The 25,267-nt window shown below is 34.7% G+C and overlaps 2 protein-coding genes across 3 annotated transcripts in view; both read right to left on the reverse strand.

Moving 5' to 3' along the window:
• Positions 1-868: 868 nt before the first annotated feature.
• LOC131012714 (protein PAT1 homolog 2-like) overlaps positions 869-25,267 on the reverse strand; it is a 31,626-nt gene continuing 7,227 nt past the window's right edge. Inside the window, exons 1-5 of one of the 2 annotated variants that reach the window (XM_057940704.1) lie at positions 5,524-5,854; positions 5,154-5,320; positions 4,607-4,663; positions 3,947-4,022; positions 869-3,171 (exon numbers count right to left, since the gene is read on the reverse strand). In XM_057940704.1, coding sequence (XP_057796687.1) covers positions 1,112-3,171; positions 3,947-4,022; positions 4,607-4,663; positions 5,154-5,320; positions 5,524-5,587 — 2,424 coding nt within the window. In that variant the 5' untranslated portion in view covers positions 5,588-5,854 and the 3' untranslated portion in view covers positions 869-1,111. Of the gene's footprint in view, positions 3,172-3,946; positions 4,023-4,606; positions 4,664-5,153; positions 5,321-5,523; positions 5,855-25,267 lie in introns of those variants that run through there. The other variant, XM_057940705.1, reaches the window with a different exon arrangement.
• Positions 17,925-18,356, reverse strand: LOC131007879 (uncharacterized). The gene has a single exon (XM_057934790.1). It carries the CDS (start codon positions 18,354-18,356, stop codon positions 17,925-17,927), a length of 432 nt encoding a protein of 143 aa, XP_057790773.1.

Consider the following 25,267-nt stretch of genomic DNA (forward strand, 5'->3'; position numbering starts at 1 on the left):
GATTTTGTCAAAAAAAAATGGTGTGAATATAAGTCATATTTAAGAGATAAAAAAAATTAAATAATACTAGTATAAATTATAGTGTCATGATTATATTATAATTAATTTAGTGCGATTATAATTGATACACAACTATAGTGACCTGATTAATCTTAAATATTAATTTATTTTATACTTGCTAATTGAATGTTCATGAAAGAAAGAAACAATAAATAAATAAATAATTTTATTAAAAGTCCATATGAAAGCATAAATCTTGATCAATATTAATATTTTAATAATTTTATTTAGGTTTACTAAATATCACATATACATTAACTAAAGATTTTATGATCATTTTAGGCAAAAATATGTATTTTATTACATAAACATGTAACTGAATATTGTATATACGCTCTGAAAACATTTTATGATCATTTTAGATAAAAATATGTGATTACATGTTTCATTAAATATACAGGTAACTAAATATTGTACATATATTAACTGAACATTTTATGATCATTTTAGACAAAAATATGTTAATAAACATGCAATATTGATAATATAAGATAGTGTTAACCTATAATTCCATTTTAAATAAGAACTACACGGTAAAAACTATGAAAATGTGATAAATTGTATGATTGTATACCAATAGAAAAAATTAGAATAAAAAAACAAAAAATTATTTCCAAAAATAGTAAGGTGATTTTTGACGAAAAAATATAACTTACTATTTTTAAATAAACATGCAATATCTGTATAACATAGATTCCCCAAAATACAAATTGTGTGTGTGTGTGTGAGAGAGAGACATGTAATCCTGAGCCTTTTCTTAATGATGATATACCTGTACATTCACCCTGAAAATGCTAGATCCAGACTGTTAACAAAAGAAGTCATCCCCATTTGGGTGTCCCCAAAGGAGCCATAATAATAATAATAATAATTAAAAGCTTAAAACGGAGCTTTTGACATTATACAAAGTTTGCAAGAAACTTATTAATTAAAATGAAATTTTTTGGCACTAAAAATCTGCCAAACCCCAAAAGCAGCAGCAGATGCTGCTTTTCCCCTACAGTGACAAGAGAAGCAGAGCAGAGCAAAGCATTTACAGTTCACAGCTCACCTACCCCTTCACCGATTCAGGATTCACTTGTCCACCACCTCCACCCCCGGAACTAAAGCCGGACCCCGCGGTGGGCATCGACCGTTGCGCCAAATTCAGCAACAGTTTCTTCTGACTCTCGTTCGTGTGAGGGATGCTAGCGCGTAGAACCTCCACCGGCATCTCCCCGCTTACAGCTCTTGCAGCCTCCGAGCCCATCTCCTCCTTGTGTTGAGACATTAGGGACTGCACTATACTTTCGTACTTGCTGACGCAGTATTTCGTCAGGAGGCCGAAGAAGGCATCGAACGACGCCTGCCAGAGGGCGCGGTTGGGCGTGCTCAAGTTGCTGGCAGGCAAAGGAATAGGATCTCTCAGTAAATGAGTAGCTCTTTCTAGAACAGACTTCAGGATGACCGAGGCACCATCTCCGGCAGGACTGCCGATTGGTCGGAGAGGAGGCTGCTCCGAGGAACAAACAACCGCAGCAAGACAAGCACTAAGGGAATTAAGATCCATACCACCAATGCAGATGGAGACTGTCTCAGCGAGATCATTAATGGTGTCAGCCGCTTTTGCATCAGCTGGTAGCCCCCCGAACAGAAATCTCAGATGGCAGAAGATAGCCATGCAGGCTATTCGAGCAAGTTCGCTACCGGGTAAAAGAAGCTGAAGAAACCTTGAAATGAGTTTCCGGCCCTTGCAAACAGAAACTATCCTCAGGAACACAATATCATCCTTGGGAGACAGGCCGACTGAATTCCCACTTTTACCAAGTGGGTCGGCTAGCTGCAGAGAGGCGGCTAATCCTTCTAAAAGGGTATGGCGCTTTCGCCTTAACTGGTTTCCACCATCCTGAGGTTGAGTAGCCTGTAAAAGACGATCAATGTCATCCACCTCCAGAAGAAGACAAAACCCATCCTCAATTGTCACCCTTGCTGCAAGCATCGGTTCCTGCTCCAGTGGCTTCTCAAATATTTTCGGCTCGGAGCCACTATCTCCACAGGCCGAAGGAGGGGGGTCAAGTTCAAGAAGTGGGCAAGGCCTGCGAATTGAAGAAAAAGAAACCCTTCCAAGAGCATCAACCTGAAGATGTGGTTCTGATTCAGTACTACTACGGGACCGAGAAGACTGTTCCCGAGGGAGGGATGGGCAGAAACGGTACTTTGACCTCATTTCAGCAGATTTCTTTGCAAGGCGAGCTTGGTGGTAGTAATCATCTACATAAGGGTCATTGCCATGCGCATGCTGCATTTTGAGTATGCTCTCTATTTCATCAGCAGTCATGTGCTTAGATTTGATTTGTGGAAAATTACTATCACTCCGATGGATACTAGCATCAGACCCTTGATTAGAGAACCTTACAGAATGTTTACCTTTCTGTGATGATTTAGATTTTGACTTGCTCTTCTGAGTCAATCTATATTTGCACCAATCTGATGAAGAAGGAACACTGTTAAACATCTGAGACTGCAAGGCTGACAATTGGGCCAAAGATGGTTGGAAAGAAAGGTGTCGTCTTGGCTGCTGTGGGGATAATAGCTGTGGAGGTAATAGTCCATTATGATACTGATGCTGCAGGATATTGTCTAAGAGAATGGAATGATCCCCATGAAGAACACCGGCATGGCTAATCCAGTGGTTTTGCAAATGATTATTGTGAGATATATTTGGAGACATTAGGTTCATATTAGCATTATATTGGAACCCTACAGGTAAACTTGACCAATTGAGGGTAGAGTTAGAGAGCAGAGAGTTGTTCTGTGCAGAGAATGGCGATTGAGGTCCACTAGAAAGAGATGACAAATTGAAAGAAGTTTTTTGAGAACCTGGTGGAGGGAAAGAAGTGAATGATGACTTAGGGGGTAAAATAGGCTCGCTTGAAGCGTGAAGCAGCTGCGGCTGTTGCTGAGGGTAGGATGATGTTCTATATAATGGTTTAGATTCTGAGAGAAACATTGAGGACAGGTGGGGCTGTGATGACCATCTCTTATTTTCTTCATAGCATTCTGAGTCAGACATATGGTGATCAAACCATTCAGGAAAATCTGTATCCCGCGTCCACTCTGTAGCTGATGAACCTGAATTAACATTTGTCAATCAGAGGGCCAGAAAACAACTAGAAAAAGAAAAGAAGAAATTGAACATAGCATGGAATGGAAAGCAGGTTAAAGTCATGTCATTAAGAAAAAGCAATGATTTAGAATGTGATTACTAAGGTATCTTTCCTTTACACCTTAGAAAGATCAGACCTCATGGAAATCCCCAAATACTGAAATATTTGTAATACCTAGCTTCTTAACAGAAAATTATAAAATAATAAATGCTTGTTAAAAGGGCAAGATACTGCAAGAATATATAAGAAACAAGTGTCCATTATAACACCTAGCATGCAGGAACGAACAAGAAATAATAACCCAAAACATCAAATGTCTTAATCTAGGTTTAATAATGATGTGAATCCCAGTGCGAACAGAGTGTTTTTCCTTCACCAAGGAGAGAATCCAATTTCTTTACTTTCGCTTTTACTTTCTGAATACTTCATATCGGTGAAGACATTTGGAAAAGGGCTTGATGCTTATTTTTTTGCCTCGAGAGCATTCACATTACATGAGGTATCAATATTGTAATTGCCAAAAAAAGTTAATTGCAAAGCTTCATAGTTCATATTGAGAAAAAATGCTTTAACTGTTTAACATTTTGGAACAAACTTTCTTAAAAAAAAGAGGGATCAACTAATTTACACATACAGTAGAAACCAGGGTGGCTGCAATCATTGGCATAAAACTAAGGGCAGAGAGATAAATTGAATTATAACTCCACAAATAGAGTCATAGACACATAATAAGAACTCACTCTCTCTAGAAAAAGATCCAGACCCTCGATCACCAATAACTCCAGGATGTCTTGGTCCCGAAACAACTTTGTTCAACTGCATGATAACAACATGACACAATAAATAGAAGCAGGTAATAAAGTGATCAAGACTGAGCAAATATTGGACAAATTTCCATATCTAGGAGATCATAAGACTTCAATTAGCTGAGCTTTTGATTATTTTGTTTGTACATCCTATTATTGTTATCTATTTTTAGAATAAATGTCTAGAAGCAACATAATATTGTTGTCTAGGATCAATCATATTAGTCCAAATCCCAATTCAAGTTAGACTTTCTCGGCCATACAATTTTCCATTTAGCTTTTTTCATATCTCATTGAGCTGTGTCTCTCTTTGTATGTCTTGAAATAACCGTTATTCCAACAATCAAATCCTTGCTGCCAAATGTGGTATTTGTTGTATTTCATGTGTGGCTACGCTTCCATTTCTGGACGGTGCACAGAGACATGCTTAACAAAGCACGGATTAGCATCGCACCAATTTTATTGAAAGTTCAGATGGAGATTCAAGCATACATGATTCAGCAATAACGTGAGTAACAAATCGATAGAAAAATATCAATCCAAAATCACAAGAATGAGCTATGCACCAGAAGTATATGTTCCAAAACAACTCACTTTTGCAAATGTAGTTGCCAGATCATCTATATCAGACAAAGATCCTACTCCTGAGCCCTGGAAAATGAAAATTGTATACAAGACATTAGGACAAAATAAATGCATAAAAGAAGATAGGCCCTTATACAAGAAGATTTGCAAAGTTTGACATAAGAAACAGGACTTCCATAGCCAACAACAAATAAGACCAGCCTAAGAACTATAGGAGCCCATCTTATCTGAATATATTAAAAGATCACAAGTAGACAGGACCAAACTATTAAAAATTCAAAGAACATCATTAAGAATTACAATATAATTTTCGTTTAAGAGACGTTCCCTCTTTACTAAGTCACATGAAAAATACGGCTATCCTTTAATGACCTTCATATGTTGATTAACACTTCACTACACGAACAACTATGAGCTTCTACTGTTGTAACTTCTAAGACTAGGGTTCAACAATAAGGGTTAACTGAGCCCAACAAAACCATTAAGATGAACAGCACAGTAACACATCTAACTTCATAGAAAATACAGTTTCACGACAACAATTCAACGTATTCACCTCGTCTTTCTGGAACAAATGATACTCATTCAATTCCTCTTCACCACAAAATCCTCCCCCAATCGAACGTACAACCTCTTCATCATCCTCCAAACCCCCCAATTCCACTTCATCCATTGCCTCCTTACCGAAGAAGGCATACTGGGACGCGTCAAACATCGCACTACCTGCACAGATAATCAAAACGCCATATCAGAACCTCGCGTCCGCAAATTCCAGCTGAAATCACACCCACACTCATTTCATAAAGCTCGAACGCCCAAAACACAAACTCAAAACGGAAACGAACACGGATCGAAAGCGACAAACGAATGGAATCAAAACACACAATAATCAAAACAGAGCAGCTGAAACAGAAAAAGCTTCCTACCAGAAGCCGAGCTGCTGGAGAAGTCGGTGAAGTCGTTGAAATCCTTGCCGTCGGATCTCTCCATAATCACGCAATTAATCAACACCTAACTCCAATCACGGAGGCGGAGAGGATGATTAACACTCCAGCTCCCCTTCGCTTTGAGATTCCCCGCAATTAGGGTTTTAGCAGCAGACAAGACAAAGACTCAACCCACTGAGATATTCACACAGTTCACACAGTAAGCGGTTAGACTCGATTCTATATTTGTATGTGCGTGTGTGTGTTTTTTCTAGAGAGAGAAAGTAATATTTTTTGTGCGTATATAATAAAGTGTGTCTGGATTTGTCTCTGTTATATATATATATATATATATATAGAGTGAGAGAGAGAGAGTTCATTTGTTCGGACGTGTTTGGCCTTTAACAAACAATGCGATGTAATGTATATATCTTGTGTTTATTTCATTTCATGTCTAGCTCGATTTTAACAGTTTATAATGTTAACTTAGATATATATATATATATATATATATATAAAAATTCAAGTAAAAAAAAAACTTAGATATATAAATTAGTATAGATTTGTGTTGTAATATAATTATGTGAACTAATAAAATTAAATAAAGTTGGGACGGTGTATATAGTAATCAAGACATGGTTCATGAATAATTACCGTAAATACACGAATTGTAGACCGTCTTAATTTTATATATGAATTTATTATTAAATTATGATTTTTATTATAGATAAAAAAAGAAAAAGAAAAATAGCTTAGAAGAACCCTTGAAAGCACAATGATACAAACAAAGGGCTCGTTAAAACCTTCTTAAAAAAATTCAGTGAGAAAAACTTTAAGAAGGAAAATTAAAGGCGAAAAAACAATAAAACATCACAACGAACAAAGAAATTCAACCACCAACAAGAATTCAGAAAGATAGACAGACCTCGAGCTTCGAACTAATCATCACCCAGGATCCGATAATCTCATCCCAACTCAAGGAGGCTAGGCCATAAAAAAGAAAAACATCCCTAAAATAACATAAATCCATAATGAAAAGGAACAATCAACAATCGCACGTCTCCGAGCTTTAGCTCACCAGAAGCCCGTAAAGTGACGCGGACCAGCCAAGCAAACACGTGGAGCCAAGCAAAAGCACCTCCGAGTTTTAGCATACCAGAGACCCGTAAAGAGATGTGAAGCTACCCCGGAGCCATCGAAAAAAAAAATCCGCAAAAGTGAAAGAGACGAAGTTGCATGCCATTCGGAGAAGCAAGTATAACATAAAATCATCATTAAACTTTAGATTAATTGCATACAAATTATTGACCTTTCAACAAATTTTTATTTTACACGCCAACTTTAATATTTATATTGAAATTATTTAAGTATTAATTTTTTCTCATTTTATATACTAGTTCATTTTTCAGCGTGGCGACGTGACATAAATATGCTCGTATTATATAAATATGACAACATGGAAAATAAAATCAACATTGTATTGTATATGGTTGGATTGAAACAATTTCGTTTCAGGCATAAAGTTTAGCTGAAAAATAGGCTAGTATGTAAAATAATAAAATAAAAATTAATATAATTTCTAAAGTTGGCGTGCAAAATGAAATTTTATTGAATTATTTGATAATTTATATAGAATTAATCCTTAATTAAACTTTTTATGTAACTTTCACACGATTCATTTGTAACCAAATGTTAGAGACATGAACACTAATGTGGCATTCAATCATGTCGACAGTAATTTGGTCAAAAATAAAAATCTTGTGAAAATTACAATAAGTGTAAAATTTATATTATTGGAATGTCATGCTTTTAAGTTCATGTATAAAATAAAAAAGGTAAATATCATGAAAACTCTTAAAGTATACCCATTTTATCAAAAATACCCTTAAATTTTCAAAATGTTCTCTAAATTCTTAAACTATCATATTTTTATCAAATATATCCCGCATCTATTTTTCGATCACCAAAAACGTGATGTGGCTCGCCGGATGCCACAATGTAATTTATATTCCAGTTCTTTTAAATGCAATGGAAAATTGCCGTCGTTTCGTACCATATCACTTTAAAAAATCTACTCTGAAATTTAAAATTCACTTCTATCGTGTTTGAAATTCACTCTAATAACGAAGCCGTTTTTTCCATGTCATTTTTTAAAAAATAGAATATAAATTATATTGTGGCATTTGGCGAGTCACATCACGTTTCTGGTGACCGAAAAATAAATGTGGGATATATTTGATAAAAACCTGATAGTTTGAGGGTTTAGAGAACATTTTGAAAGTTTCAGGGTATTTTTGATAAAGTGAGTATAGTTCAGGGATTTTCATGATATTTACCCAATAAAAAATAGTTTCATATCTCGCCAATTTTTTTTATGGTGTGATTTTTCTTGTGTATGCTTTGGATAAATATCTTTGATGGTCTACAAATGAGTCCAAAAAATTTCATAATCAACAAAGTTTTCTGTAAATAATTTGAGCCGTATATATTCAGAAATGTTATAATGAGAGTAAAATCCAAATTATAATTTATTCAGATGGAGCTAAAAGTCATTACAATAATTTTCATACCACCAATCACTGGAAATGTCTATGAAAATACATAAAACGTAAGGTACAACTTTCGTCATCAATTAATTTAATATTAGATTAATTTATTATATACTAAAACTATGCTGCGAAAAATAATTGAACGAGAAAGGAAATTGGCATCCCCCCCCCCCCCAAGAATTATACACAAAACTAGAAACAATTAAGTCAACGAAACTTACATTAAGGACAAAGACTGCCAGCAAGTTTGTAACCATTTGAATTAATTACATAATTAAGAAAAATAATTCGAATATATGAATAGTATGAGACTAGCTAGACGTAGTTTCATTTACACTGTTTTTATTATCAATGTATATTAATGCCATTATATCCATTACACAATTACTGTTGTACATTATTTTTACAGCTAATCGAGTACTATTATTTTAGTAGTGAAATATATATATATATATAGATATATATAGTTATTAAAACAAAATAAAATCTATCCTACGTGGCGTCGTATAACCACTTCATTCCAATTCTCCTCAATTCTCATTCATTCTTATTTTTTCTAAATTTTTAATCAACAAATTTCGATATCTAATAAATAATATATATGCTAGAACTCCAACTCAACCATTCTTCTTTTTGAAAAATTCGAAAGAAAAATTAGAAACTATCAAATGATAAACTCCAAAAATTTCAACTTTTTGAAACTGATCCTTTTTCTATTTCAACGAAATTTCATCATGCCATTTAAGTGTATCTATATATTATGCGTTTAATTTTAAACACAAAAAATACATACTACCATTAAACAAAGATATATACTATAATATTGGCCATCAATATGCATAAAATAAAATCCTAAAACATATTTTTTCGTGGGTCAATTGAAAAATATCTAAAAAATCATTAACTATCTAAAAACCATTCTATTTCAATTTTCCTCAATTCTAATTTATTCTTATTTATTTATAAATCCGTAATCAATCTTTACATCTAAAAATTATTAAATAATTATATAAACTTATTAATAAAAATTCTACACCATTAAATAATCATACAAACCTATAGATAACTTACAACATGTTCAAATCTTTATGTTTGTTAAACATAAAAGTAATTTATGAAATTCAAATCTAAAACATATAAATAGAACTAATAACATCAAAGTCATATATATTAAAGTAGATGAAGTACATTTTTAACTTGAAATTGCAAAGTTGGATATCATGAAGTATAATATTACAAAATCATTACAACCTCAAAATTACAAATACTTGTGTATTATCTATTTTTCGTGTATGGATATAAATAAATTTAATTGATAAGTGAAATATTAATAAAATGATTTTTAGATATTTAATAGTTTTTGGATATGAACATTGATTAAAAATTAAAAAAATAACAATGAATGAGAATTGAGGAAAATTAGAATGGAGTGATTATACGACGCCACATAAGATATAATTTATTTTATTATAATATTTATATAATAATTTTTTAGATATTTAGTTTTTAAATATATCATGAAGGAAAAATTACTTATTGCTAGACGATTGCTTCGATAATTTATAGTGGACTGATACACCATGATGAAAATGCAAAGCTTACAATTGATCTGTTACATCCAGCCGACCCTTAGATCATAAAAATACGAAAACTAAATAATTTTGGTGAAGCATAAATGAACGGTGATCGTTTGTTCGGTAAATTATCGGTGAATTGTGGATTTTACCTAGAGATTGATCGGAAAAGTGAGAAGAGATTGCTAGATTGTTGAGAGCACGAGAGAAGATTGTTGCAGTAGTAAAAGTATTGAAAGCGTAAGTTTACAAGGTACATGCTAAGGGCTATTTATAGATTACACGTTAAGGGTAAAAGAGTAATTTCATCGTTGGAACACGCATCTTGCATGGTCGGGGGCATAATGGTAATTCTGTCTTCACGCGGGAGATTTTCCCGCTCTTTTGGTGACTCCTCTGGCAAAAAACCATTTCCCGAGCGGGACTGACTTCTCTGGTGTTGACCGTTCCTCTGATAAGGCCCATCCCTCTGACTTCTCTGCGGAAGCCCATTTCACTGATGAAGCCCGCTCCTCTGTCAAGCCCGTTCCTCTGGCTGAGACCATTTCTCTGCTCTGCACATATTACTCCTCATCAAATTTGAAAAGCAAGAAAAATATTGATAACACTCATGTTTCCATGGTTTTTAATGTTATTATGATGTTAATTTTATAGGAAATTGAGTGTTGGATGATTGTTTTGTGCTTAATTTGCTTTATCTTGTGAAACATGATTCTTACTCAAACTTTGAAGGAATTTTCAGATTTATTGAGTTCGAATTTGGAACAATGTTCTGAAATAGAAGTTGTAGATCATCTCGATACGAGTTCGTGAGCGTGAACGGATCATAAATCGGAGTTCGGACGAGAAAGTTATGGCCGAAACAAAAATATCGCGCGCAGCAGTCACAATTCGGCGACCTAAACGGCGACCGCCGAATTTGGGCGATTTTATGAGCAAAATCGGCGACCAACTCGGCGATCGCCGAGTAGGTCGCCGAAATCCCTGGATTGAAATTGGCTTTGAGGAGAAAATTCGGCAATCGCCGAATTTCAGCTGTTTTCAGGCCAAATTCGGCGACCTGTTCGGCGAACGCCGAACGGGTCGCCGTTTTTTACGCGTGTTTTTATATCTTCCGCGTTTTTACGTTTTTCCAAGTTATTTTCGAGCTCAAACTCTGTATTTTACCCTAAGACTATAAATAGGTCCTCTTTTGACCTATCTAGGGTTCCTAGCTTTAGTTTTTGAGTTCCCAACATTCATATTTCAGTTTTATAGCTTTAGAATATTTTAGCTTTCCAGTTTTCAAGGCTTGGATCAAGATTGAAGATTCAAGCCGCTACAATCGTTTTAATTCGGTTTTTATACAATTTGTTTTTACAATTGCGTTCAATTTAATTATGTTTATGTTTGATTTTATTATGTCTGGCTAGTTCTTTTATTCTGAACCTAGGGTTTGTATATAGCTGATTGATTATGTGTTTTTGATTTATTGATATCAATTTGCCCTCCAACTTGTGATTCATGATTCCTGGTGCTTAATTTCTTGTGAATTATCTGATCAATGATTTACATGTTTAGCTGTTCAGTTTGAGTCTTGAATGCGATAATTGTTCAGCCGATTCAGGAATGCATGATATAGTGTTAGCCTTGAGTCTTGAATGCGATAGGTGAAGCTATAGGAAGCTATTCTTTATGTGCTATTTGGAGTTAATTTATTCCTTGGAGTCTTGAATGCGAAAAGGGATTAATTAATCTACGTTCATAGGTTGTCACGACCGGCCTTAATTAAGGATAATTAAGCCGGGGAAACCGTGACTAATGGAGGGAGATTAGAAGCGGGGTAGAAAGGGGAATAATCAAACAAGGAAGGATCGTATTTCATCATTGTTAACAAAAGGGATATTTATAATATAACGGAGGTTTAGTCGTAGAGACTCAAATAACTAGTAAGTTCGGATAACTCCGACTTAGCCAAAATAACATAAAACTTCTGAGTACGCAGCGGAATAAGGTTCTGATTACATGTATGAAGACATGTATCCCTAGAGTTCATTAATACATAATAAGACAAAAGAGTCCCGCTCGTCACTTCATCACCTTCGGCAGCTACTCAACCTGCACATTTAGAAATATATGCAGGGCTGAGTACAAAAGTACTCAGTGGGCACGTATGCCTAAGTATAAAAATACATGCTTCAAAACTGTAAATTGTCATGCCATCATAAACAGTACAGCAAGGGAGTTTTTCGCTAAAAAGGCCCAAGCTTACTAAGTTCATTTGTGATTCTTAAAGTTCGACTGCAGTCTAAGTTCTCTTGTAATCTATCATATCTGGAACTGTGTGCCGGAGAGGTGGCCACCTCTCACGATCACTTGACCGGCCAACCCGCTAGATGACTCACGGTCACTGGTGTACACTAGCCCTGGCAGGATAGCTATCAACTGCTCAGGACCCGAATTCGATTTCATCATTGGCAAAGCCAAAGCAGATAGATATCATACTAAAATTGAAACATTTTATGGCAAGACAATACTTGAAATAACTTTAACTCAAAGATTTTATCATGAAATAACTTGCTTGAACGTAACATTTAAACTCATCTGATATATATGAAAGTAATGCCCACCTGATAGCAAAGCTTTGCTACAGATTAGTGACTCCTTGACGAGTTCTTATTCTTGCGCTCGACCTTTAATCCGAGAAAATAACGTAAGACTTTAAATCGAGGGAAAATTCTCAATTAAATGAGAATGCGTAATTTAACTATGCATGAATCTCGTATTCCGTTAATAATAATCCAAACTATGGGATTAAAGCTCATCTTATGAAATCGAATTATTAATCTTAATTTATCCACTGTCTTAGGGTTCGCTAACCCGCTTAGCAATCTCATAATCTTGTTCTAAATTTATCCATATTTAGAATTAACTGAGTCTAATTAATCGATTAATAATTCTAGAATCAATCTCTACTTGGGCTCAATAAATGATAAGACAATCTAATAAAATAAAAGAAACTGGGTTCAATCAATTAACCATGACAACCCATACATAAATAATAAGAAGTCTGGGCCCAAATAATTAAATGATGGAATGTGGGCCTGGTTAAAAAGTACTCCAGCCCAATTCTCTAATAATTCGGCCCACTGGAAATAAATAAGGGCAGTCCAACTCTTTTTCTTCCTTAACATTCATCCTCTCTCTCTCTCTCTCTCTCTCTCTCTCTCTCTCTCTCTCTCTCTCTCTCTCTCAATCGTTCAACAGCTCGCTTCCGTAAGGGCTTCTGCCGCCTCTGGCTCCGGCCGGCGTCGGCCGTCGCCGCGCCTGAGTCCGACGCCCTTCTCTCTCTTGTCCGCCTTCGATTTCCTCATGAAACCGAGCTTGCATCTCCCTCTCCTCTTTTGATTTCGGAGGCTCGGCCACCTCTCTAGAGATTTCGGCGGCTTCGCTGCTGCTGAAGGCCGGCGGAGTTGTATGGCCATCCTTCTATTTCTCCTCCCAATTTCCGCCCTTAATCGACTGAAAAGGAAATAAAAGAAAGTCCTAATTTTCCTCCTGAATCGAAATCGCCGCCGCCTGAATCCGGAAGCCGGAGAAAGACCGGCGTCTTCTCCCTCGACGCCGCTTCTGTTCCGAAATCCGGCGATGATTGTCGCCCCATGGCTCTGCTTCCTCTTTTCTCCACTCAAGGCAGACGTACACATGTTCAATCGAGGTTTGGAATCGGAGCCCTAACTCCTGCCTGAGGAATCGACATGGTAACCTCCGCTGCCGCTCTGTGAACTGGCGAGAGCCTCACTGTCGTCGTCGCTGGGTTCTCCCCTGATCTCGCCCGACGAGCAACAGAGCTCTGCCTCCGCCGACGCTCTTAGGTTCGGCGGAACAGGGCAGCCTCCCCTCCTTAAAGAAAGCTAAGTTCATTCTTAATACTCTATTGTGAACGAAACTCAAAGCTTGTTGTAAACTCAATTCATGATTCTATTGAGCTCTAGCATTTCTATAATTCGATTATGCAGTGGGTAAACTAGCCATAGTGTTTCGTTTCTGTTTCAAAAGTTCTCATTGTCTGACTCATGAATAACACATAAAAAAAACTGACTTCTTTACGTGTGACTCTTGGGTCCATAAGCATATATACATGTTTACACCTCTATATTTCTATTCAAACATGTATGTGATGGTATGATGCATGAAGAGCTGAGTTTAGTATTCACCTGCAAATGCTTGGTGTCGGTGGCTGTCTATTGCCATTGAATTGGTCTCAATGAGAAGATAGCTGAAATGAATTGTGTATTGTTTCCCTATTAAATGCAGGGCTGAAATTCAGGGAGGAAGTGGAGGAGTTAAAGCCAAGGCTTACATCCTTTGAAGTCGGCAGCAGTAAATGAAGTCCTTCTTTTCTTTTGGTGAAGTTTTTAGTGTAGAATGGGGGTGATAAGAAGGAAGTTTGCTGCTGAATTATTAAAGGCGTGAATTTGGTAGCTATACTTGAGTATCTAGTCCTCTATGCCATGTGAAAGCCTTGAGAGAGAATAGGTAGAGTTGCGGCTGATTGACAGCTTGCTTGTTCCCACACGCATCCCTTTTCCTTTTCTTTTCTTGTTGCTGCTGTAATAATAGGAATGTAGGGAGTAGGCTAGGAATTGAGTGATGTTTGTAATAGATAGTGTAGAGTTGCAGCTGATTGACAGTTTGCTTGTTCCCACACGCATCATTTTCCTTTTCTTTTCTTATTGCTGCTGTAATAATAGGAATGTAGGGAGTAGGCTAGGAATTGGGTGATGTTTGTGTATCTGAAAGTGTAATACAATCTCGAGTTTGCTACTATACTGAATACTCTAATAAATCTCGTTATTCAATATTTGATTTCCTGCCTTACTAATATCGTGATACTCGTAGAATGAATCTAAATTGTATCCGTAGATTTAATTCACTTCACAATTCGGAGTAAACTCACGACTCAAGTAATAAAGTTAAATAAATAGAAATAATATTTCGATTACAAATAAAATAATAACTCGACTTCGCTAAGTCAATTATCATTCTGAAATAAATCATTGACTACTCAATAATTCAATCGTGGTCATCTCAGGTAATGGCATCTAATTCAGAACTCTGAGCTGAATTAACTTAATATTAATCACTGGATTAAATCAACTGAAAGATGCAAAAATAAATATTGCATTTATTGCTCTTAATCATAAAATAAAATAGCAGGCTACTACATAGGTGGTCGTTAGAGACGCTTGTGAATAATATAGTGATCTTTCATCAGGGTTGGATTAAAATTGGTAATTGAATCAATAGGTTGAATACATGTAGTTGATTAGTGAAAGTACATCCCTAGGGTCAGAGCTTTCCTTATATTTGAGTTAATTATCATAGTTTACATGCTCTTTAGTTTTTATTTAGTTAATCTTAGTTCGTAATTCACCTTCAAATTCGTTTTACCTGCATACTGTGAGAGTCTGTTTAGGAAGTAGATAGAGTAATTTCGTTTTACAGTCTCTGTGGATACGATACTCTGCTTGCTGTTTTCGTACTACAATTACACTGTTTAGTTGCAGTTATTATTGCTATAAAAATAGTGATAAAATATTACTAACAAAAAAAAAAACATCATGCATGGTGAATTCAAAGTGCTTAAAAAGATACCCAAAAAATCATGTTAGTCATACAAAGCTTTATAATAATGCATTTTCAATCTATAGGATGAGAGATACACGTGTCACAAGAAAATAAAATTTATTATTTGGGATGAGGCACCGATAACTCACAGATAATGCTTTGAATCACTTGAAAGAAGCTTAAAGGATATTATGAGATCTTCCGATAGGGCTAAAAGACCTTTTGAAGGTTTGGTGGTTATTTTAGGAGGCGACTTTCGGCATATACTCTTTGTGATCCCTAAGGAAAGTCGGTTTGATATCGTGCATGCCATCACAATTTCATCTTAAACTAAGGAATACGTGTTAAGTTCTCAAGTTAACTAAGATACTCTTAATCGCAATATATAATCTAATAAATTATATTAGCAACCATAATTTATTCAAATGATCTTTATTCCAACCAGATGAATATTATTTATGTATAAAGAAGCGATCAAGTGTATTTTTTTTTATCTATGCAATAGCACTAGACTGATAGTAACTTGGGGAACACGTAATAGTAATAGATGTCCGTCGAATTTCGATGGGTCACTCGCTAGTATAAGTGAAAATAAAATAAAGTTTGAAATTAAATACAATATGAGATAGAAGATCTTGCAATTTACTCTTGATGTTATTCGAAAACATATAAACGATTCGAGAATCTATATATTATATAAAACAACAGTTTAACGGATACTTTTTCCCGGCAAAATTTAAAGTCACGGTTTCTCACACACGTTCTCTTCTTTCCCACGTTCTCTCCCAATCTCTCTCAAGCAATTATAATCTCTCTCACACTGTTCTCTTAACAATATCAATTTTCTCTCTTTCTCATCCTTTTCATTTTCTTTCTCTTCTTCATCTTGCGTTTTTCATACATCTTTTTCTTCTATTTCACCATCCTGCATCTTCTTCTTCTTAATTCCTATAAATAATGGTTGTGAAATTGTAATTTTCAAAAGTATAAAGTTGAATGTGTCGATAGCCCCAGACTGAAGTTGAATGCGTTGAAATTGCATTTGGAGATGTAGAGCCCTAAATGCCTATATCTGCAGACGTTACTAAAGCTATGTGTGTCGTTGATAATGTTCTTTCAATCTGGAGAATGAATGTTTGAATGGTGTTATGTGTATTCTTCTTTTCTTTTAGTTGTATTCAAATTTCTATTTATTTTCAATTAAAAAGAGAAAAGAACTCACTTTTAGAAAAAAAAGTCTTTGTGTTACATAAATAATTTCACCCGATTGCTTAAGAAATTTCGCACATTTCTATGGTGAGATTGCTGAGATTAACATACTGAAGGCACGTTTATTTAAAATGCCTATAATTTTGGAAAAGAAAACTACCCAAATTTTACCGAGAAAATTTTAATTACTGTTAAAAACTGTCGTTTCATATATTAATATATAGAATTGTTTATATGTTTTCGAATAACATCAAGAGTAAATTGCAAGATCCTCTATTTCATATCTATATAGTATTATATAAAACAGCAGTTTAACGAATACTTTCTCCCGGCAAAATTTTAAACACTGTTTCTCACACACATTCTCTTCTTCCCCATGTTCTTCCCCAATCTCTCTCAAGCAATTATAATCTCTCTCACACTATTCTTTTAACAATATCAATTTTCTTTATCTTTCTCTCACATGATTTTCTCACAATCTCTTAGAAGCAACCATAACTTCTCATAAATCGGAGCAATTTTTCCAACTACGTAATCTTCAACTGCTTTCCATTCATTTATGCACAAGGCCGTTGTTGTTTTTTATGATTGCAGGCACAACATGGAAGGGTAGATGGCAAGAATGGCGGAAATCGGTACAATTATATCAGAATGTGTTACGGATGAAGAAGAAAAGATGAAGAGCATGAGAGACAGGATCTGAGAGTGACAACATAGACGACGCATCTGGTGATGTTCAAGATACCAAAATCCCTAAAAACCCTTCTTCCTGCCACCGCTGATGTGTGCCGTCCCACCCACCGCCAGAGACGGAGACAGGGGGTGGCTGGTAGTGGCCACCGCCCCCTCAAAATTTTAAATTTTTCTATGTACATATATGCATAAATATATAAATATATATATGTGTATACAATTTTTTTAGTGGCCATTCTATAATCGAGCCAAATATAATTTCTACATAAATCCAATTTAATAAGTTGAACTAAACAAAATTCATTTAATAAAATATAGTGAAACTTGGTTATACAAAAGTTGATTTGCTTGTTATATGCACTCATATATATATATATATATATACTTCGTGTTATTTAAAACTATGATGAAATAAAGCTTTATTAAAGAAAACAAAAGCAGAAAACTTAAAACCCTTGATAGCACAAAACACTGAGCCACATTAAAACCTATCAAGGAAAAATCTCAGCGGGGAAAAATCCAGGATAGGAAAAAGAGTGCTCGTCTAAAACCAACCAAAAATAAGAGGAAGAAGCAGTGTGAAACGGGAAGGCGGCTTCGAAGACGTCGGCCTAACCATTGCCCCCAAGCCACCCAGTTTCCACACCCCAAACAAAACCAAAGAGCAGCGTAAAGAAAGCACTGAGCCCCGAAAACAAAAACAAAAGCCACAAAGCCGAGAGCAAAAAACCATCTAGAGACAACAGCCGCACAAGCCCGACGAAGATTAGTCGACCACACGCGTAAAAAAAGGAAGGTAGAGGTCTTCAATAACCAAATGCCGAATATGATGAATATCATGAGGCCAATATCCTTCATCGGTGATATGCGACGCCAAGCAATCGGCGACCCTATTTCCCTCCCGAAAAATTTGAGAAACACGAACCGAGATGGTAGACATATAAGTGAGAGCACGAGTCCATCTAGCCTTGAAACGCCAAGGAACTTTGGAGGAGCGCGAGCTCAGTAAGCTGACCACGAAGGTGGAATCAGCCTCGAACCAGACGCGCTGCCATCCAGCATGATAAACGCTCTCCATAGAAATGATGAGAGCAAGGAGCTCCGCTTCGAAGGCCACCCCGCGACCACCAGAGAAATGGAAGCAGCCGATAACCTCATTAAAAACATTCGCATAAAGCTGAAGAATGGAATCAATCATAATGCAGTTAGATCTAGAAGCTTGACAAAATAAAAGCACGCCATCGGCATATAACAGATGAGAAGGAAAGAGTTGCCGTCGAGAATAACGCATGTGCGTTATAAGCTTCCTCGAAGAAGCATCAAGCAGGAGCCTACTTAACACCTCTTCAGCAAGACCAAAGAGAAAGGGCCAAAATGTTGAAGCACAACTTGGAGAAAGGGCCAACTGATCGTATCAAAAGCTTTCCGAATGTCAACTTTAAGAGCAATATTGTTCCCATGACACGATCTATCCATGCAATTTATCCCCTCCGAGGCAAGTAAGATGCACTCATGAATAGAGCGGCCTTTAATAAAACCAAATTGATTCTCCCAAGTAATCGTAGGGGTGATCGTATTGAGACAGACCGCCAGAATCTTGGCAATGATCTTAAAGAAGAAGTTGCCAAGCACGATGGGTCGATAATCCGAGATGCAACGAGCATTCGGCTTCTTAGGCAAAAGACTAAGGATGTTAGCATTGAGCCCAGAAGGGAGATAGTACTGCGGCCTCTGCGCTCATGCGCGCCAAGGATGGCGTTGAAATCACCAAGAATCGCCATATGAGCAGTAACATAATGAGTGAGGTCCTCCCAAAGAATACGGCGAGTAATGTAGTTGCAGCTCTCAATCAATACAAGTGATTTATTACATTTGTTACCAACTTTATAATTTTTCAGTAGAAAATACGAATTAAGAGGTGAGTAGGATTAAAAAATTTAGAATAAAATCAAATTCGTTATTACCATTTGAATTTATGAAGATGGTCAATTTTTTTCATCAAGCGTCTATTTCTATATAAAAAGAAAGCAAGAATGTGAACATATCAATTTAAAATATTTTCACTTCATTGAATTTTTAAAAAATAAATCATTTAATTTCTTTGATAAAATCTTTAACTTTTATATAATTATCTTATGTCATTTTCCTCACTCAATTTATTCCATTAAAAAATTAATTTATTTTAGTTTCAAATTTATCTAAAATAAATCATAACTTCACATCGTAAAAGAGTGTAAATTTTTGTGTGCTCACAATAATCATCCAACTTCTTCTCATTTTTATTGTCCTAATCCGCGTTGATATAATATACTATATCCATCTCAATTAAATAGACTTATTTTTTTTTCCAGATATTCCAAAATATAGGTCGATTTTCATAAAAGATAATGTATTTTTAAATTATTTACAAATATATCTTTATTTAATTCTTTGATTAATTCTAGCATTAATGTATTGTCAAATAATACAAATGAGCATATTAGGAAGTTACTTGTATAATTTTCTTTTTCAATGATTTTCTTAATCATTGTGCAGAATTCAATCACCCTATATAATTGGGGCGAATGAAGTATTTTGAAAAAAATACTAAGTCATATAAGTTCTAGAAAATCTTATTTGCTAATATGCATAAAAAAAATTTAGAAAATCTTTCTTGCTTAGTAGAAACTTAAAATAAAAAAATAGATGGATATTTTGATGGACATTTTAACTGGCGAATAATGAGCGTTGATAAAAATGTGTTGTTAATTGAGATATTGGTCATTGATTTGACTCAAATACAACTATAAAAAGTTACCTTTATTTTAACAATTATAGGATTAGTGAGATCTATGTTATACAAGTTAAAAAATTATGAATGTTAGTATCATTTAAGTTGTGAAAATATTACTAATTTTATTATAATTGTATAATATAAAAATACATTCATTTTTAAAAAGTATAGATTATTTATACTTTTTAATAATTTAGTTAAATACTCCATCCGTCCACGAAATGAGTATTCATTTGTGGACGGCACGGGTTTTAAGAAATGTATTGAGTGTAGTGTGAATAGAATAAGGGTCCCACCTTTTTTAGTGTATTAATTAAAAAGTTTGGTAGGGTACACTTGCCAAAAAGGGAAATGGATACTCATTTCGTGGACGGACGAAAAAGGAAATATGGGTACTCGTTTCGTGGACGGAGGAAGTAACTTTTAGCGTGCATCGCACGGGAGCCAAGACTAGTAATTAATAATATCAAGTCACTTACTGTGTTAAAGATTGAATTTTTGTCATTTGGTTCCACAGAATCATCTTTGTGCAGATAAGTTGAGTGTATCTTCAATAGGTCTTGGTGCAGATAAGTTGAGTGTATCTTCAATAGGTCTTGGTTGACACCCATTGTGTGGCACCAGTGGTCGCATGCCTTAGTTTATGTATTTATGAGCAAAAAATAAAAATTATGTTGAATTTTAGAAGAAAAAAAAAATTGTATTTACAATGACTATTAGTTCGTACAGTTCGTACAATATATAGGTGCAATGTATATACTTGATGCATTTCTTACCATTCACATATATGATATAATGAAATTATTGAGATTAGATTCATTCAATATTACATTTTCACAAATATATTATACTATTATGCATCGTAATTAACTAAAGCGTGTGTATTTTCAAAATAAAAATAATGTGTGTGTATATTGGGATCGCACGCATTGCAAATTTGTTTAAAAGATGTATATTTTTAGAGCAAAAAAGAGAATATTATTAATTAAGCTATACTTTAATAAAAGTACTCAATAGTAGGTATGAGATTTAAGAAAAAGTGATCGGCGCAATATAAAGTAAAATATAAAATTATTAAACAATGCAATTTTTTCTGGAAGCCAAATAATTTTTTAAGAAATGACCATTTTTTAAAAATTAATTTACTCTATATTTAGTTGTATTTAATTTAAGTTTAGAAGAGTACCTCATTTTGTAAAACTTGAAAGTTTAAGGTAGGTAAATACAAATTATCTACTTTCTTCGTTTCAATTTAGGGTTAATATGCAAAAACACCCTTAACGTTATCACCTCAACTACACTTAAGCCCCTAATCTAACGTTGATAGCAATTAACACCCCAAAGTTTATTAAGTACTACAATTAAATCCATAAACAAACAATTTATTTCACAAAATTAAGAAATTCATTTTTTTTAATCTATATCTATATAATATATAAAATAGGAGTTTTCTCCCCCCATTTTAGCCCACCATTTTTTTCTCTCTTCACCCATCAATTTTTTCATTATTTTTCATCTCTTTTTTCTTTTACAATTTTAATACTTTTATAAATAATATCAAATTTAATTTATGAAGAAATATTTAATAAGCATATTATGTTTAAGTTTGTAACAAAATATTTAATATGGTATAAAATTTATTAAAAATAAATTTAAAACAAATAAGTTATTAAAATTTTAAAATATTCTATTTTATTTCTCTTTGTTAAAATTTTACAATTATTTTATTTATGTATGTGTATGAAAATATTTATTTATATGAAAAAATTGATGGGAGAAAAAGAGAGAGAAAAAATGGTGGGAAAAAATGGAGGGACAAAACTCCCATTTTATATACTATATAAATTAAAAAAAATGGAATTTCTTAATTTTGTGAAATAAATTTTGTTTATGAGTTTAATTGCATTAGTACTTAATGAACTTTGAGGTGTTAATTGCTATCAACGTTAGGTTAGGGGCATAAAAGCACTCCCAACAGATCACCTAAATGCATCACTAACTCTAAATTTAGGCTAAAACAATTGAAAATGAGATAAAAAAAAATGCATCCAGCAGATCTCCTAAATTGGATGGGGCCCACAAAAAATTTTACATGCATTTATAAAATCGAGATCCTAAAATTAAATAGGGAAGTTTTAGGGAGGAATATTGGAGCATAATTTTGAGATTTCTGCTGGGAGTGCTCTAAGTGTAGTTGAGGTGATAACGTTAGAGGTGTTTTTGCATATTAACCCTTTCAATTTATTTCCCTCTTTATTCATATTTCAAATCCCAACAGTCATCTCTCTCTCTCCCTAAATCAATTGTTTCCTATTAAGATTTCTCCACACAACGATTTCGAAATCAATTGAAGTTGAAGACATTTATCATTATACAAGTAAGGAAGGTGAAAGATTGGGCGTATTAGGGTTCCTGAGGAGAGTGGTAGCTGCAACTATATATGGGCTGTTTTCTCGGTTGTTTTGGAGTGAAAGACTCGCACTCTCGTCTCAAAACAACTCCTCTATGATTTTTAAAATTTCTTGATTGATTCTTGCTACTGATTATTGATCAGGTTTAGTAGAATCAGAAGATGATTTATTTCGAAAGACTGAGGTAGTGTGAGTTTAGATTATTGAAAAATATAACTTGTTTGATAATTTTCTTTGAATTGGCTGTTGTCATTTGTCCACCGTGAGAATCTTGATAAATGAATTTATCATGATTTAAGTAATCACGAGGAAGCATGAATATATTGCATATATAATATGATGAATGAAATGACTTTTCTCTTGATGATAATTCTTCGATTTCTGAATCTATAGCTTCATGGTATAGCAACATGACAGCTGAGTTAAGATTGATCTTTATTGCGCGTGAGCTTCAAAATTTCTACCACTTGAATCCTGATGAAGCTCTTTTTTTTTAAAAAACGAAATCTCGATGAAGTTCTTACTTTGAGAATGTGAATGATTTTATTTCATTTAGATTATATTGTGCTGCTTTTGAGTTTTATCTTACCTTTACATTATGTAAACTCAGCCGCCTTCAAATCTACAAGCAATCAAATATCTTGTAATTTGTAATTCAGTTACACTCCATATGTATTTTTGTCTAACACATGTGTCTAATTTGAGACATCCTGATTTTATACATTCAAATAAGATTAAAATTTATATAAAATCATTTTATATCCTATAACTAAAAAATAATACTCCCTCCGTCCCAATATTGTTGGCCACATTTCCTTTTTAGTTTGTCCCACTATTGTTGGCCACTTTCCTAAAATGAAAATATTTATCACATTCAATCTCTTACTTTATCACATTATCTCTCCTACTTTATCAGATTACATCTCCTACTTTATCACATTCTCTCTCCTACTTTATCATTTTATTACCTTCTATTTCATACTTTATCACCTTCTCTCTCCTACTTTATTACTTTTATACTATATTACCCACACACTTAAAATATTAATCTACAACTCCTTAATTCCCGTGCCGAAACCAAATGTGGCCAACAATATTGGGACGGAGGGAGTATACAATAATAATTATAATATAAAGTGATTTCCTGTCGAATTTCGACGGATTATACACTAGTTAATATATATTCTATTGAGAATTGTCATTTATGTAAGAATTAAGAATTAATATCCACCCTAGATATATCCTAAATCAACGGCTAGGATCAAACATTTTGATGAATTTCTCTCACCCATGAATAATTATGAATTGACCGAAAATTATGTAAATGGGCACTAATGTAATTAGCCCTTTTCGGTCAACCCCCCAATCCCTATATTTACGGCATTCTTTATCTTTCATCTTTTGGAAAATCAATCTATATCATTCTTGATTATCACTATCCTAAACAAAATTATACAGTATTTTGCAAAATTGAGGATTATTGAATAGATCAATAATTTCAATGAATTAATTAATAATTTAGATGAATATACATATTTATTTAAGATATCGAATTTTTTTTGTTATTTTGAGGTTTGAACCCAAAGTAAATTTGTATGTTTATCAATATTACTGATAAGTTCATAAAAATTATTGATATGTTCAATGATTCTAAATTTTACAAAATAATTTGTTCAATAATATTATTGATAAGTTCATAAAAATTATTGATATGTCTATAAATAAAATTATTATCTACTGGTATGTTTCTTCACCTACCATCGTAAACTATTTAATTTATCAGTAGAACCTACAATTAATCAATATTCAACATAATTCAGCACATTATTCAACTATATATAATCATATTTTGTGTTAGGTAGTTTAAAACATAAAATAAAAAAAATAAAAACATGTAGAATCATACAAACGAGAGGATTCACAATAACAAAAGAATTAATACTTTCATATCATTTGCAGTTGATAATAAAAGGAAAGAGAAAACAAAAAAGAAAAAAAATGAAAGATAAAATAAATATTGTCGCCGTTTTGATTTTGATGTGGAAGAAATAAAATAAAATAGGGCAAATTGCATGAAAATTCCCCACTTTATACCAAAATCTGATTTTTTGACAATCATTTTTTTTGTTGCAAAAATTTCAACCACATTTCAATTTGTTGCAATATCCGTCCGGGGGAAATTTCCGGCCAAATTAAATCTGAGTTGGCAACCGGAATACCAACGTGGCATCAGAAATGCCAAATCACACCCCTCACCCCCTCCCACGTCACCCTCTCTTTCTCTCTTCCCCCCTCTTCCCACGTCACCCTCTCTCTCTCTCTTCCCCATCCCCCTTCCCCGTTCACCCTCTCCCTGTCGGCTCTCACCCTCTTTCTCACTTCTTCCACCGTTGCCACGATCGCCCATATCTGCCACAACCGCCGCCACAACATCGACTCTCTCACCTCCGTCGGACGCTTCCCCTTCCCCATCTCCCACCGCCGCCACTTCCTCCCCCCTCCCCCCCTCTCTCTCCTCCACTCGATTCCCAGCGCCGGTATCTGAAATTTGGTGGTATCTGAAATTTGGTGAGAGAGAAAGAAAGGAATCGAGCGGCGGCGGCGAGTTCGCCTCAGCCAAGAGATCGACTCTCTCTCACTTCCTCCACCGCCCTCGTTGCGTACACTCCGCCTAGTGGAGGTCCAAGAAAAGGTCGGTCCTCGCTCGACGGCAGTGGGGGATGGGGGAAGGGAAAGCGAGCAGACGGAGGTCCCAGAAAAGGGCATTATGCCTCTGCTCTGGTATGCTCTGACCTCCCGAGCTCTGTCTCTGGCAGAGGCAGAGTAGGCAGAGCTAACAAGACAGAGCAGAATAGGCAGAGCTAACAAGACAGAGCAGAGTAGGAAGAGCTAACAAGGCAGAGTTGAGTCGGCAGAGCTTCTCTG

The sequence above is a fragment of the Salvia miltiorrhiza genome, chromosome 2 (genome assembly GCF_028751815.1).
Source record: "Salvia miltiorrhiza cultivar Shanhuang (shh) chromosome 2, IMPLAD_Smil_shh, whole genome shotgun sequence".
NCBI classification, from domain to species: domain Eukaryota; kingdom Viridiplantae; phylum Streptophyta; class Magnoliopsida; order Lamiales; family Lamiaceae; genus Salvia; species Salvia miltiorrhiza.